Below are 15,212 nucleotides of genomic sequence, written 5' to 3'. Positions count from 1 at the left end.
CTACATGCACCAAAAACATCATCTTCATAGACTTTTGAGGGTAAAGAAGCCAAAAATTCCTGTGTCTTTTATGGCCTTGAAAACTTGCTTTCATAACGATGCCTAGTTTTAATTTGGTGAGCTAACCCTAATCCGAACTAGATATCCCATCCTTCATCATCGGTCACAGGTTGAACTATTCCCAAGGGCTAAACATAATTATTATTATGATGAGTGAGAACCCCCCCCCCTTTTTTTTTTTTTTGTAAAACGATAGATTTTGTTGGATTAGCCACCGACAGAGTTTGAACCCACTCTGTCTTGCAATGGCTCAACATATTTCAACCACTGTGGTAAAAGACCACTTGCATAACCCGTTGATTCGATTTAGAGACAACGATATGGTTATACTAGTTATCAATTTAGAAACTTCTTATTTACTTTGAATAATTAAGTTTTATATTTGAAAATGAATTATTCGGCGCCAAATAACATAGTGAGCATCACCGCATCATTATATATCAATGTAAAGGAAATTGTTATTAGCATTTGTTGACCTTAAAAACTACCAAGCCTACGTGGCGCGCAGACCGAGTAATTAGTAAGCTAACTACGTCATTTGGTTGTATGCGGGGCGTGCCAACTCGTCGGCCGAGCTCGGTCGAGGAGTAAACTTTGTTGATGTTGCGTTGGGTGCACGGCTGACTTCTCGATCTTGCGATTGCGGCCGAGGAAGGAACACGCCTCGGCCTTAAGGTCTAGAGCTTGAAGACAAAGCTACTAGTTCTGCGAAGTTCACAAATCGTCGGCGCCGGATTCGGTCACCGTGATTATATTCGTAAGAGTATAAGCACGCCAAATCGACACCAGAATATAGGGACATAAGTATTCAAAACAAATATATGTCTTGATTGTGAAAATGGTTCGGTCGTCAGAATGCTGAACTCTAAAACCTACTTGCGAATAACCAATCATAAATGACTCGACGTTCAATGTGTCGAGTATAGTAACTTGTAACACCCCGTTTCGCCGAGAAAGCTAACGAGATGACCCCTGCCAATAAGGATTCAAAAATCCTTCTCGACCGAGACTTGGATAGATAACCGGTCGGCCTTTTCGCAGTGCTGCTTATCCAAACTGAAGATGCTTCACGGTCGGCTAATTCTACGACAACAGTGTTGTTTATCCAAACTAAAGATGCTCACCGGTTGCCTTCACAATGCTGTTTATCCAAACTGAAGGTGCATTGGTGAAAAGAGGAAAACAAAAATCTCAAGGTTGTTGAGAGGTTTCGCGTAGAGCGAGAGAATGCGCAAGGCAATTTGTGTGTTGAATTGGAGGTCCCTCTTCCGTTGCCATTGCATCTGTATTTATAGGACTGATGTACTTGCTTGGCACGACCTGATTCTCAAGTAGAGTCTTATTTGAAATTCCCATGTATTTGACGTGACTTGGATAACCTTCACCTAAACAACCACCAATTATATATATATATATATATATATATATATATATATATATTTGATAGCCTTTCCCACGGCACGTCTGCCACATCCATTACCAAGTAAAACAAAAAGCCTAGTTTACTAGGTTTCCTATGATTTAAACTCATCCATGCATGCATCTTGATGGCTGTCACTTAAATCCAATCCCATCCACACATTCACATGCCAGTTGTGCCGTCATGCTTCCATATATATATCTCATCTTTCATAATAAATCATTATTAAAAGATAATTATGATAAAAATCATAACTTTAAAAACCATTGTCTTTTAATAATGACCTTTATTTTTTGATCCGACAGTCGGGAGCTATATTCACTCAACGACCTTGATTTCACAGGCTGATGGTGTAAATTTAGGTCCAAACATTGCCCTTCAGTTTCCTTGAGCTTCAGCTCATAAGCCGAATGGTCAAGAAATTATTCGTCAACGCATATTAAAATTTCCCTCAGCTTCGACTATATGGCCTCGAAACTCGTAACTTCGCCGAATGACCGAGAAAACATATAGTTGAGAACTACTGAGAAACCACCGTCAAATAAAAATTCATTTGGCAAACTAATTTCTAAAATTTCGTTCTTTTGACCAAAATTTGAGATGAGGTCCACTGAAATATTAAAACAAATCCCCCATTTAGATAGCCTTTTACTGTAAATATCATGCTATGGAAGAAAAGAGACCCATGATTTTATTGCTGAGCACCAACTCATGTCCGTCGAGCTCGGAAAAAGTTGGCTGAGCAAAACAACAATAAAATCCAGATTCGGCCAAGTATATTCGACGAATTGGTCGAGCCCAGCCTAAATAAATAAATAAAACTTTTGTCTTCCTAATTGTGTTCTGACATGACATGAAGGCAAACCATGACTTTTCACTCTTTCCAATTGTGTTCTGACATGACATGAAAGCAAACCATAACTTCTACTAGCCTGGTACCTTGAAGCAAATCATGATTCCTCACGCCACCATGTCCATAGGCTGAAGCCTACTACCTATTTTGAATATATAAATATAAATATATATATATATATATATATATATATATATATATATATATTAAACTCCATAACAAAACTCAATTGAATGTGTTCTGCCAACATGAATGCCATGCATATATAAATATAATGTTGAATTTGCATGCATTCCTACCGTTAGGCCGAGGTCGATAAAAAGTAGGGCGAGGTCGCAAAACATTAGGCCAAGGAGAACCATTCTTGGCAGCTCGGCTTGTCCATCAATCCTGAACGTGATATATTAAACCCAATGTCAGCAACGCAGCAAATAAACCCACGCCGCCGACTAACAATGTTTGCCCCCCTTATTTTCTTAAGCATCGGCCTACACGGCCGAATGATTAAGAAAAATAATTTGTTTTTGTCAACACTGCCACATGAATCGACACCACTAAACTCGACAAATACCGCATGATTTCTGCCCAACACCAAAACTCTATATATATTATATGTAATCTTGGCAAGACTAAAACTTTAACCTTACTTTCTTGCGCATCGGTTTGAAAGACCGAATGATTAAGAAAATGTTTATTCACCCGTTGTTTCTTCTTTTTTTATTTATTTTTATTTTTTTTATTTTAACAAAGGAAAACAAAAGTGGCCGAACAATAAAGTGGAGGAGGCCAACGATGTTTTATTCCTAGCTGAGATCTTTTTATATCAAAATTCTCAGTTTGACTTTTTTCAAAGTCGAATAGAATAACATCTCCAAATACGTTTGGCTTAATGAAAGATGTTTTATCGGCCGCCGATTGTGTTGGACAATTGTTATGCCCCTCGGGCATAATAATTTCGCCAATTTCGGCTTTTAACTTGAACAACTTAGCCGATTGGGATTTCTCTTATCGGCTTTATCACCAATAATCATATCAATTTGCGTGGTTTCGGCTTCTAAGATCATATCTCCAATTACCATATCAATTGATGTGGTTTTTTCGTCTAAAGCCGTGTATTGGCCTCGTTCATCATTGGAACATTCATTTGACGAATCATTTTCTGAGTTAATTTTTGGTTCAGAAACTTGAACTTTTTCTTTTAGGCCTACCACACTTTCAGTCTCAACCGAACAAACATGTGGCCTAGGTTCTTCTTCGGCCATCTTGACAATTTTCCTAGGCCGAAGTTTGACTGTTGCTGGAGCTGAAAATTGCCCCCATCTTCTAGACAACTTCTTAAGGAGTTTAGCTTTCTTTTTGTAGTAATGCTTCACTTGGCTCCAAGTCTCCAACGGAACCTGATTGAATTCTTGATCTGTCATGTGAACTTCGTAGTTTTAGCACTGGGTCCCACCGTGCGTGCCAAAATGTTGACCTTAAAAACTACCAAGCCTACGTGGCGCGCAAGCCGAGTAATTAGTAAGCTAACTACGTTATTTGGTTGTATGCGGGGTATGCCAACTCGTCAGCCGAGCTTAGCCAAGGAGTAAAATTTGTTAATGTTGCGTTGGGTGCGCGACTGACTTCTTGATCTTGAGACTGCAGCCGAGGAAGGAACATGCCTCGGCCTTCAGGTTCTAGAGCTTGAAGACAAAGCTACTAGTTCTACGAAGTTCACAAATCATCGGCGTCGGATTCGGTCACCGTGATTATATTCGTAAAAGTATAAGCACGCCGAATCGACACCAGAGTATAGGGACACAAGTATTCAAAACAAATATATGTCTTGACTGTGAAAGTGGTTCGGCCGTCATAATGCCGAACTCTAAAACCTATTTGCGAATAACCAATCATAAACGACTCGGCGTTTAATGTGCCGAGTATAGTAACTTGTAACACCCCGCTTCGCCGAGAAAGCTAACGAGATGACCCATGCCGATAAGGATTCAAAAATCCTTCTTGACCGAGACTTGGATAGATAACCGATCGGCCCTGTCGCAATGCTGTTTATCCAAACTGAAGATGTTTCACAGTCGGTTGATTCTACGACAACAGTGTTGTTTATCCAAATTGAAGATGTTCGCCGGTTGCCTTCACGATGTTGTTTATCCAAACTGAAGGTGCATTGGTGAAAAGAGGAAAACAAAAATCTCAAGGTTGTTAAGAGGTTTCGCGTAGAGCGAGAGAATGCGCAAGGCAATTTGTGTGTTGAATTGGAGGTCCCTCTTCCGTTGCCATTGCATCTGTATTTATAGGACTGATGTACTTGCTTGGCACGGCTTGATTCTCAAGTAGAGTCCAATTTCAAATTCCCATGTATCTGACGTGACTTGGATAACCTTCACCTAAACAACCACTAATTATATATATATATATATATATATATATCTAATAGCCTTTCCCACGGCACGTCTGCCACATCCATTACCAAGTAAAACAAAAAGCCTAGTCTACCTAGGTTTCTATGATTTAAACTCATCCATGCAAGCATCCTGATGGCTGTCACTATAATCCAATCCCATCCATACATTCACACGCCAGTTGTGCCATCATGCTTCCAGATATATATCTCATCTTTCATAATAAATCATTATTAAAAGATAATTATGATAAAAATCATAACTTTAAAAACCATTATCTTTTAATAATGACCTTTATTTCTTGATCCGACAGTCGGGAGTTATGTTCACTCAACAGCCTTGATTTCATAGGCTGATGGTGTAAATTTGGGTCCAAACAGCATTCCAAAATTTTCAATCTGCACTCCAAACTTTTTGTATTTAGAAAGAATAATATGGGTAAAATGTGATTTTTAAAGTGTTAATAACAATTCCTCATAAAATTATGAAGTGAATCTATTAATCAATTAATCGTCCAAGACAAATAATAACGTGGTGAGCTATCAATATTATCCCTTGAGTTTAGGATTATCTTCTCCCTTAATATTTATGATAATTAGTTTTGACTAGTAAGGTTTTAAAAATATAATTACCTTATAAGACTTGTACAAAAATTATATCTCTTCCTCTATTTATCCAAGTGCGGACTCTGTCTCCTTATTTCTTTACTTTTTCTTTTTGTTATTTCTTCTTCCTCCTGTTCCAGTTCACGTAAAAATCAAAACAAGTTCCATCACGGCAAGCTTGGTTTGTGGTGTGGTGAAGTCTCCTTATTACTTTTTGTTTTTGTTGGTGTTTTGTTGTGTAACGAGAATGGAGCTTGATTTGATTAATTTCTTCAAATTGCATGTTTTATTCTTAACCTATCATATAGGTAGATGATCATTGCAATTATGTGAAAGCCGCTCCTAAGTAGAGTATTAATTATCTACCTATATCATAGATTTTGTATTTTTTGAAATCAATTTATATAACAGGTTAATTGTGTTATCTAGTTATATGACATATTATTTTCGATAATCGACCTGTATCGATAATAACTATATTCTCATATCACAGGTTAATGTGTCTTTCTTGTAGGTACTTGTTTTTGTATCTTTTAGTTAGGGCTGGAAAAAAATCCTGAACATCCCGAACCAAACCGAAAATCCCGATCTCAAACCGAAAACGTCCCGAACCGAAAATCCCGAATTTTTATATACCTGATCCCGAAACGATCCCGAAAAATTCGGTACGGCATTCGGGATCACATTTGCTTTCATTCGGTAATCCCGAACCGAACCGAAGCATTTATAAAATATATATTTAATTTTAAATAGGTTTTAAGAATTATGTGGACCGTTGGATTAGTTGAGATTTAATCTCAACCGTCCAATCCAACTTAAGTTTTTCAGTCCTCTCGTCTCTGTCTCTCATTCTGATTCACAGACACACACACACACATTCTCGAACTCTCTCTTAAGTCTCAACCCAATCTCATCTCTTTCAGTCTCGACTTCACAATCGTCGTGACGCCGTCGTCCAAGAGTTGTTGCAGAAAAAAGAGCCGCCGTTGTCGCCAGAAGTAAGGAAGCATCTTCGTCAAGTCTCCTTCTGTAGAAGTATGAAGGAGGCACCTTCGTTGTCATCCAAGGGTCGCCACAGAAGATCTGACAACTTCGATTCCGCATCGTATACTGAGACCAGTGGTTTCGATAGCCGCAACTCCTCTCCGACGAGGAGCTCCAGGGAGCAAAAGGAATGAAGCAGTTGTAGAAAAAGCAGCCGCCGCAAGGAGTGACGAGATTTCTAGGTTGATTTTGAAATATAAGGTTTTATTTCAAATTCTTTTTCTGGGTTGATTTCTAGGGTTTGTCAAGATTGGGGTTGAATCTGTTTTGATTGTTTCCTGATCTGCAATTGGGAAAACTACTTTGTAAAACAATTTTGAATTTTGAATAGATGAGTTTTGTATAATCCAATCCCGAACCAATATACCGAAAAATTTCGGGAATCTCGAACTTCGAGAATACCGAAATATTGGTTTGGTTTCAGGTTTTGAAATTCTGTCCTTAAAGGGATCGGTTTGGGTTTGAGTTTGAGCTTTTTGGTTCAGGATCCCGACCCGAACCACCCCTACTTTTAGTTTAGTTTGCAAGTGTGGGTATGTATTTGTTCCTTTAGTAATTAGGTTGTAGTTTATGTTTGTATGTTGTTTTTGTCTTCTGTGGGAAGATATATATCGAGTAGATAATTCAATTTTAAATATTCAAAATTCAAATACTACGAAACAATAATATAATAGAAGATTTTAATTTATCTCTAATAAAAGGTGTAAATGAGTATAATAAAAGAATCAGTGGACAAAAAAGTAAAACTGGATTGAATCTTATAGCACGTTGAATTTTATAAACCGATTTAAATATTTTTTTTATTATATCTACAAATTAATAAAACACTCATTGTCAACCAAAATCCTATAAAATTACCATTTTATCCCTCTAATTAAAATAAAACATGAATAAGAAATATGGGGCATACATGTAATTTCACACAACTAAATTTTGCTGTTTTTTTTTTTTCAAACATCACCTATATGTAATCATAACATATTTCTAACTAAAAAAAAAAAAAAAACTTCCACCCCACATTCTCTATCACTCTCTTCCTCTCTTATTCTACTTCAAAAACAAAAATAAAAAAATTTTCTCACACACTTTGTGTGTGCCCATATGCTAGTATCTATATATAAAGAGAGAAGGTAAAAGGGGTGAAACTTTCATAATATTCAAATTGCTTCCTTCCACCTTTCTATTCACTCGTGAGATTCAAATGGTTCAGAAGAGTCTCTCTTCTCGAGATTTCATATAAACAGCTATCTCTCGAGCACTAATTAAAAGAGAATCACAATAAAACCATGTAGGGTGGGTAGTTTGTTCATTATTTTTCAACATATATTTAATTAAACAATAAAAAGAATTAGCTGTCGCACATAGGCACGTGACAAAAAAACTAGTTTATTTTTAGCATCCGAGGAGATCAGTAACCGTTTGAAATTTTAAGAAGACTCTGTCACAATGTTACAAATTAAAACAAACAAAAGTAAAATAAAAATGATTGGACCGACTTGGTCGTTTTTCAAGCTTTTACAAAATCGTTCTGAATCTTCCAATGATGTACGCATGCATGGGAGATGGTGTTGACAAATAAACAGAGATATCAAGTCAAAGGATTTGATATCAAATAATCAAAATCCCGATTTTATTATTAATTAGCCGTGTTTAGCTGTGAAACGAAACAGACAACCTTTCTTTTTATTTATTTATTTTTTCTTGGTAAGAAACAGATAAGCTTCAAGACTCGGGCTCGTTCAGATTTATAAGTAAACAACGCGTCGTGTATTTTTGTAAGAAACGTGTACGGATCTGAGCGACGAGAATCCAAGAGGTTTTCTGACCTGGGAGTATATGTTGGATGCATGCTTACGTGGAACACTTGAGGCTTTGTATACGAGGATTCTCGTCGGATTCTATTTGTGGGATCTCGAAGAACCTCTAATTACATTCGTTTATTGTTAATCGTGTAATCAGTTTTTGTCACATACTGTTTATATTCAATTTTAAATAAATTTTTTTTTTTACAATGATGTCTAACCACACTATGTACGATGAATGAATGTGATTAGAATATTTTCAAGATCATTACAAAGAGAATCCGGCGAGGACCTGTGTTTTGTATAGCTCTTGTAAAATAATTCTTCTCTCTTTGGCTTGCAATTTTGCTCAAGGGACTTGGCTGGCTCAATTTGGCAGCTTAATCATTGACGGCTAAAGATGGAATTAATCTATGTTAATTAACTGTAAATCAGATTTAATTCATCTTATTTAACTGCCGTTGATTTGCTGTAAATTAGACGTGGTTCATTTGAGTTTTTGGAAATTACATTGAGAATCAAGTATGTATCATAACACATAGAATTTATGTGGTTAACAGACAATCGTAAATTACTAATTTAAGACACAATTGTAAATTGATACATTTATAAGAGATAAAAATGGTAATGTGATTTGTGTACGTAATTATCAAAATAAACCAAGTCATTATATCTCTAATCCTATTGTCCTTATTATTAGTTGGTTAAGAAAATACCCCTTTGGCATAGTCACTCGATGTGCTACTCTTTTGGGATTGCTTTTAACCGAAAATATTTTTTGACAACCAAACAATGCTTATTGACTTTATTTAACAAAAAAAATCTTAAAAACTATTTTTGAGTTGCAAAAACGTTGTTAGAACTTTAAATAAAAACTTCAACATATTTTTGTTGTTTTTTTTCTTCTCTAACCCACATGTCATCATACCGTATCTTTAATTTAAAAAAATAAAAGTTTAAGCCTCACGTTCAGTCTACCTCTCTCTTTCACGTTTATTTACAGAGTAATGTTAGAGAGATCAAAATTTTAAACTAAATTTGCAAAACACATAATATGTCACTAATAAAAAATAAGCACGTTAATCAACATTTAAAATAATAATTCAATCATTAACGTCCCTATAATTTGGTTTATAAATTTAATCACCTAACATTACTCTTCTTGAAAACTTATTTCTCTTTCATATATATATATATATATATATATATATATATTGTATTTGCTCGCACATAGTTTATGGGCTTCATCGTTTTAAGTATTAATAAAAACGCTTCTAAACAAATTTTTTTTAATACAAAATCAACCTCAAACAAGCCGTGCATGATTCGAGCCAAGCTGCTCAGCCAAAACCAACGTTATGTATATAATTGCGGCCACCTTAATCTCGCCAACCGCCTGTCCACAAATTAAAAACTTGACGTAGACCTTTAAAATCCCACCGTCCACAGCCGAAATCACCACTCCATCAGCCAACACGATCCCGCCACGTCACCAGGCAACAAAGCAATTAATCCTCCTTGCTTTTCCCGCTTTCTTCCGGCACCACATAGTTAACAAACCCCAAATCCAAACCGTGAACAACCGGGACCCGCTAAAATCAACGCCCAAGATTGACCGCTAAGATTTCGGAAACGACAAATTACGTTATAAAATCCCTGTGAAACCGGCAAATTTGTTTCCTTCCCCCTTTTCCATTTCGTTTCCTTTTTTTCCACCCTCTGCGTTTCTTCTCCCGAATCGGATTCCCGGAGTCTAATTCCCCTCTCCTCCCTCTCTCGATCTTCACCGTCGATTCCTTGGCCATGTCGACGGCGGAGATGGAGCAGCTGACCTCCGGAGCCAGCAACCGCATAATCCCGATCCTCAAAACCCTAAGAGCCTTCCTCCTCTTCATCCACACCTTCCTCCTCTCCTTCCTCCTCTTCCTCCTACCCCGCCGTCGCCGCAGCGGAATCTCGGAGTCACTGCTCGATGCGCCGTCGTCGAAGAAGCGAAAGTCGGCTTTCAGGAGAGAGGAGGAGGACACCTTCAGGCGCAGAGCATTGGCTGAGGGGTATCACACCGGCGACGCCCACTGCTGGTACCGCTCCGCCACGTTCTTGTTCTTTGGTGGTCGCAACAACGCCCTCTTCTGCCGCTCATGGCTCCCGGTCTCTGATACTCCAAGGTAAATTCTTCATCGTCTGAATTTCTGTGTAATTTTATCGATTTTTTTTTATAAATTTACTTTTATAATTTTCTGTATTTCACGTGTTGTTAAATTTTAATTTTGTTCTGTATTGTGCGTAATTTAACCGAAAAATTAGCAAGTAATTTCAGTTTTGGGTTTCTTGCTGTTGCTTCTGTTCTGTATAATCTTCGCAAGTTCTGATTGTCATTAGTAATTTATTATTTTTAATTTTCTGAAATTTCAGGGGTATTTTGATCATCATACATGGGCTTAATGAGCACAGGTAAAATTTCAGGAGGGTTTTCTTTTGTAATTTGATGGGGTTTTTCTTGAAGTTACGTTGGTTTAATAGAAATTTGGTGCTTTGATATTTGTTTGCAGTGGAAGATATGCTGATTTTGCAAGGCAACTAACCTCATGCAACTTTGGGGTGTATGCAATGGACTGGATAGGTAGCTAAATTCTTAAGATTTGTACTCGTTTTGGCTCTTTCGCTTTTATAGTTCGAACCAAACATCACTACGTTTTAAGGTCCACGCGTGGTTTATGCCTAAGAGAGGAACAGAGAGTTACAGAGAAGAATTTGAGAACTTTGGGAATCTATTTCATATTTCTGTAGAGTCCCTCTGAATTTTTCGCTTTGCAAAGGAAGGGAGGATAATGGAGTCTTATGATACTGAAATTCGAGCTCTTTTGCATTATTTATGTCTGGACCTTGTGAGGACTTGTGGGAATACCTCATTTGCATTATGCTAGGAGTTTGTTGAATGGAAATGTGGACATGACTACTTAATTCGGATGATTTCTTAAGTTGTTGGATTTGCGTTTATATTAATCTATTGTTCCCTTTGTGGTAGGTCATGGCGGTAGCGATGGATTGCATGGATATGTTCCTTCACTTGACTATGTTGTTGCTGATACTGTAAGTTCAGCAGCATTTTCTCCAATTGATTATAAATCATGAAGTTCCTTTCAACTCAGCATGCATAATTGGATATCCCCTCATCTCAAATATTTAGGATTTTTCTGTATAAACATAGCATTTTCGACTACATAGATGGGAGCTTTTTTTTTTTTTTTTTTTTTCATAATATTATGTACTGTATTTTTGGTTCCAAGTGGCTCTACTTTAAATCCCCCTGAAGTTTGATTGTTTTGATTCTACTCTTTCAATAGGGTGCTTTCTTGGAGAAGATTAGGTTAGAGAACCCTGGAGTACCATGCTTCCTCTTTGGTCACTCAACAGGAGGAGCTGTGGTTTTGAAGGTATGCCATCCAAAAATCTACTGACCGTCCAACTCGTTGAGTCTTTAGTTTATCATTAATATTGCTTAACGTTTGTGTAGGCGGCCGCCACCCCTCAAATTGAAGGAATGCTAGAGGGTATTGTACTGACATCACCAGCTTTGCGCGTTAAGCCAGCACATCCAATTGTTGGGGTATGTTCTTTACTGCATCCCAAACTATGTTTATGTGCTTTTAGGCGATTTTTCCTTCCCTAAGCTTGAAGCTGTGTTGAACACATGATCGTTACATGGTTGCTTACATGTTACAAATCCCTCTCTGATGTCTGAATTTAGGCTGTGGCTCCAATTGTTTCTCTGGTCGCTCCCAAGTTCCAGTTTAAAGGTGCAAACAAGAGGGGAATTCCAGTGTCTCGGGATCCTGCACAATTGTTGGCCAAGTACTCTGATCCCCTGGTCTATACAGGTCCAATCAGGGTCCGAACAGGCTATGAGATATTGCGCATCTCCACTCAATTGACTCGGAACTTTAAGTTTGTGAATATCCCCTTCTTTGTTCTTCATGGTACTGCTGATAGAGTCACCGATCCGCTAGCCTCCCAGGACCTCTACAATGAGGCAGCATCCGAGTTCAAAGATATAAAGCTCTATGACGGTTTCTTGCACGACCTTCTCTTTGAGCCGGAGCGTGTAGAGATTGCACAGGACATAATTGACTGGATGGATAAGAAATTGAGTGCTGGCGTCGAAGATGTTAACGGCCTGTAATTCAATTGGCCTACCCCCATTCCGAAAAAAGAAAAGGATCGGAAACTTACATGCGTAGGGAATCATCGTTTTTGAAGCAGTTAGGCCATATATCCTACCATATAATTTTAGCAGTTGAAAGTTTTTTACATTTAAGCGGGTTTCTTGTGATCATAATTCAACGCCCGTGTTGTTTTTCGTTTGGTCCTGCCGCAGTTATGAAGTTGGGGATGGAGACCAGAGAGCATCAGAAAAACTCACATTCTGTGGAAAGGTGAGGTTTTCGGTGGTCCAATGTAGCCAACTTCCTAACTGCATAGCAAAGATTGATTTCTAAATGTGTATAAAGAATATGTTAATATTTTATGGATCAATGTTCAACCACATATTGACTTAACCAATCGTTTCGCTTTTTTTATGTACGTATTTTTGTTTTGAGAGGCAATAGGAATGATGCTAGTATTAATCGTTCATGCTCATGAGTCACGGTGAGTCGTTGTGTGTTTGGTGACCATGCTAGCATAACTTAAAACGATAATGATTGATGCCACAAAATCATGAGAAATTTTTTAATGCGACCGGAACATGGGTACATCACATTTTTATACAAATAGTTGGAAATTTTATTTTTTAAGTTGTTAACTTTTTAGCACATATATTTCACCATTTATATAGTGACACGTTATGTATCACTCCGTGTTCCGGTCACACTGAAAAATCTCTCCAAAACCACAAGGAAGCTTATGTGGTTCTTATTGGGTTAATTTATAATGTTAGTGTTGAGCAAAAGATAATTTGTGGGTAATTCTCACACGAAGGTATTTATTATTGAACAAAGAGAAGGATGGAACAAAGAGAAATTCATTATAAAATACATAAACATACTAATACTATAAGCACACAAAAATATCAATTAGTAGTAGATGGAGGAGCATGCTCCATGATCGTCTTTCCTATCAGTTGAAGAGAAGAATCAAGATATGAAAGAAATTCATCCAATCCCAACCCTTCGATCGGATCGCAAACAAACGACCACTCAATCTTGCACCCACCTCCGCCGTCCATCGCAACTACTTGCATTGTTGAAACGTACGACTTAAACCCGAGATTGCTCTCCGTGACCTCGTAGCTCAAGCACCGTTGGATCGGATCAATGGTCAACAACTTCTCTTTAGCCCACTTGATGCTGGACTCATCATTATCAACAGGTGCACTCGCGCAGTACCGGATCACACCTGGCTGGCCAGGGATGCCCTCCACTTGGCGACACGTGGCAAGATTTGGGAACCACTTGTGTAAGTTGCAGAAATCGGCCAGGGCCGGCCAGGCTTGCTCCGCTGCCGTGCGTTTCAGCTCGGCGGAGGTGTTGCCTTGCCATTTGGACTGCTTCTGATCTTCTTCTTCCTCCATGAGAAATAGAGAGAGAGAGAGAGAGAGAGAGAGAGAGAGAGAGAGAATTGAAAAGGAGAAAGTGAAAAATTGTGCGTTTTATTTAGTCCATATATTTGTGTGTGTTGACTGCTGTTTGAGTGGAGTGGAAAGGTGAGTCACGCAAGATTCTTTGTTTGCTCGTGAATTATTTTACTTGGTGGATGCTTAATTGGTGGCCAACTGGAGGACCGAGGATCCTCTTGGGATCCTTTTTGTAAGGATACTGAGAATTCTTAAATCGTATCCGTTCATTATTATATGTGGTTAGAAATTATTTTAAATACTTATATTTAAAATTAAATATAAATAGTATCTGATGAAAACTGATCGCACAATATACGGTAAACAGACACGATTTAAAGATTTATAAGATCCTCACAAAGGGGATCCTCCGGATCCTCATGGCAATTGGAGAGCTAATTTTGTCTTACTTTTTAATTTGTCGACTACTCACGAAAGATTCTTCAACTATCGTATATGGCAACAAACTCAATTGATTTAAGGAAAAATACTGACATCAAAACAGAGATGCTAAAGTGATGGTGTTCTGAATTAATCATGCGATATGATGGATGGACTAATAACAGATGGAGTTGGGTTAGGAGTTCTAGATGCTGCATCGACCTCCGAAGCACTGGAGGTAAGTTTAAGGGTGGAATTATTTGTCATTCTACAATATCATATCATTACTACACTACACCATATCGATTTTGTGCCCTTTTTTTGTACCAAACGGTAATGGTACATTAATTGTATCGAATCGAAGATATTTGTTATGGTATTTGTATCCAAAACCAGACAGTATTACTGTTCGTCTTGAGGAATATCCAGTGAGGAAGTTTCCTGGCCAACGAGCACACAGTTCCCCGAAAGGTTGGCCCCGGTTGATGTTGTCTGTCGGGCTTCTGCTTATTGTCGGGCTGTAAGAGAAGGGACAGAGTTAATCATGAAAGGTGCCTTTATGGGGCCTTAGGTGTAGGCCTTGAGGCTCACAATCAAAATTAACCTTTAGGTGTTCAGGCGTGCCACTGCCATCTTTAGCATGACAAATGTAAAACATATGTTTAGTTTGAGTAAATATGCCCGAGTTTAGTAATGAAAGGTGCCTTTGTGGGACCTTTGGTTTAGTTCCTCCGCCTCTTTTCTTAAATTGGAATATAACTCTGCAACCTTTAAGAGTTATGGGACTTCTTTCAAGGGATTCATCCCTTTTGTCAAGGAGAATTTTGGTGCAGATTCCTCTCTTGCTAACAAAGATCAGGAACATATGTATTTCCTATTATACTGGCTCAACAAGCATGTCTTCGCAAATAAATCCAAAGGGGTGAAGGTTAAATGGATCCCCTTAGTGGAAGCCCTTCATAACTTTGATAATGTAGCCACAGGTCCATTTCTTCTTTCTCATCTTTATCATCTCCTCTTTGAAATGACTCAAG

General features: G+C 37.9%; 2 protein-coding genes across 2 annotated transcripts; one reads left to right on the top strand and one right to left on the bottom strand.

Annotated features, from left to right (window-relative positions):
• Positions 1 to 9,845: 9,845 nt before the first annotated feature.
• Positions 9,846 to 12,742, top strand: LOC126632261 (uncharacterized). Its single transcript, XM_050302578.1, has 7 exons — positions 9,846 to 10,351; positions 10,599 to 10,637; positions 10,736 to 10,806; positions 11,212 to 11,276; positions 11,531 to 11,620; positions 11,701 to 11,793; positions 11,935 to 12,742. Exons 1-7 carry the CDS (start codon positions 9,987 to 9,989, stop codon positions 12,364 to 12,366), a joined length of 1,155 nt encoding a protein of 384 aa, XP_050158535.1. The 5' UTR covers positions 9,846 to 9,986; the 3' UTR covers positions 12,367 to 12,742.
• Positions 12,743 to 13,139: 397 nt separating this feature from the next.
• Positions 13,140 to 13,829, bottom strand: LOC126632262 (lachrymatory-factor synthase-like). The gene has a single exon (XM_050302580.1). The coding sequence runs from the start codon at positions 13,753 to 13,755 to the stop codon at positions 13,255 to 13,257; it is 501 nt and encodes a 166-aa protein (XP_050158537.1). The 5' UTR covers positions 13,756 to 13,829; the 3' UTR covers positions 13,140 to 13,254.
• Positions 13,830 to 15,212: the final 1,383 nt, after the last annotated feature.

The sequence above is a fragment of the Malus sylvestris genome, chromosome 8 (assembly GCF_916048215.2).
Source record: "Malus sylvestris chromosome 8, drMalSylv7.2, whole genome shotgun sequence".
NCBI lineage: Eukaryota > Viridiplantae > Streptophyta > Magnoliopsida > Rosales > Rosaceae > Malus > Malus sylvestris.
The sequence above is the reverse complement of the archived record's forward strand: the minus strand, read 5'-3'. Positions and strand labels throughout refer to the sequence as shown.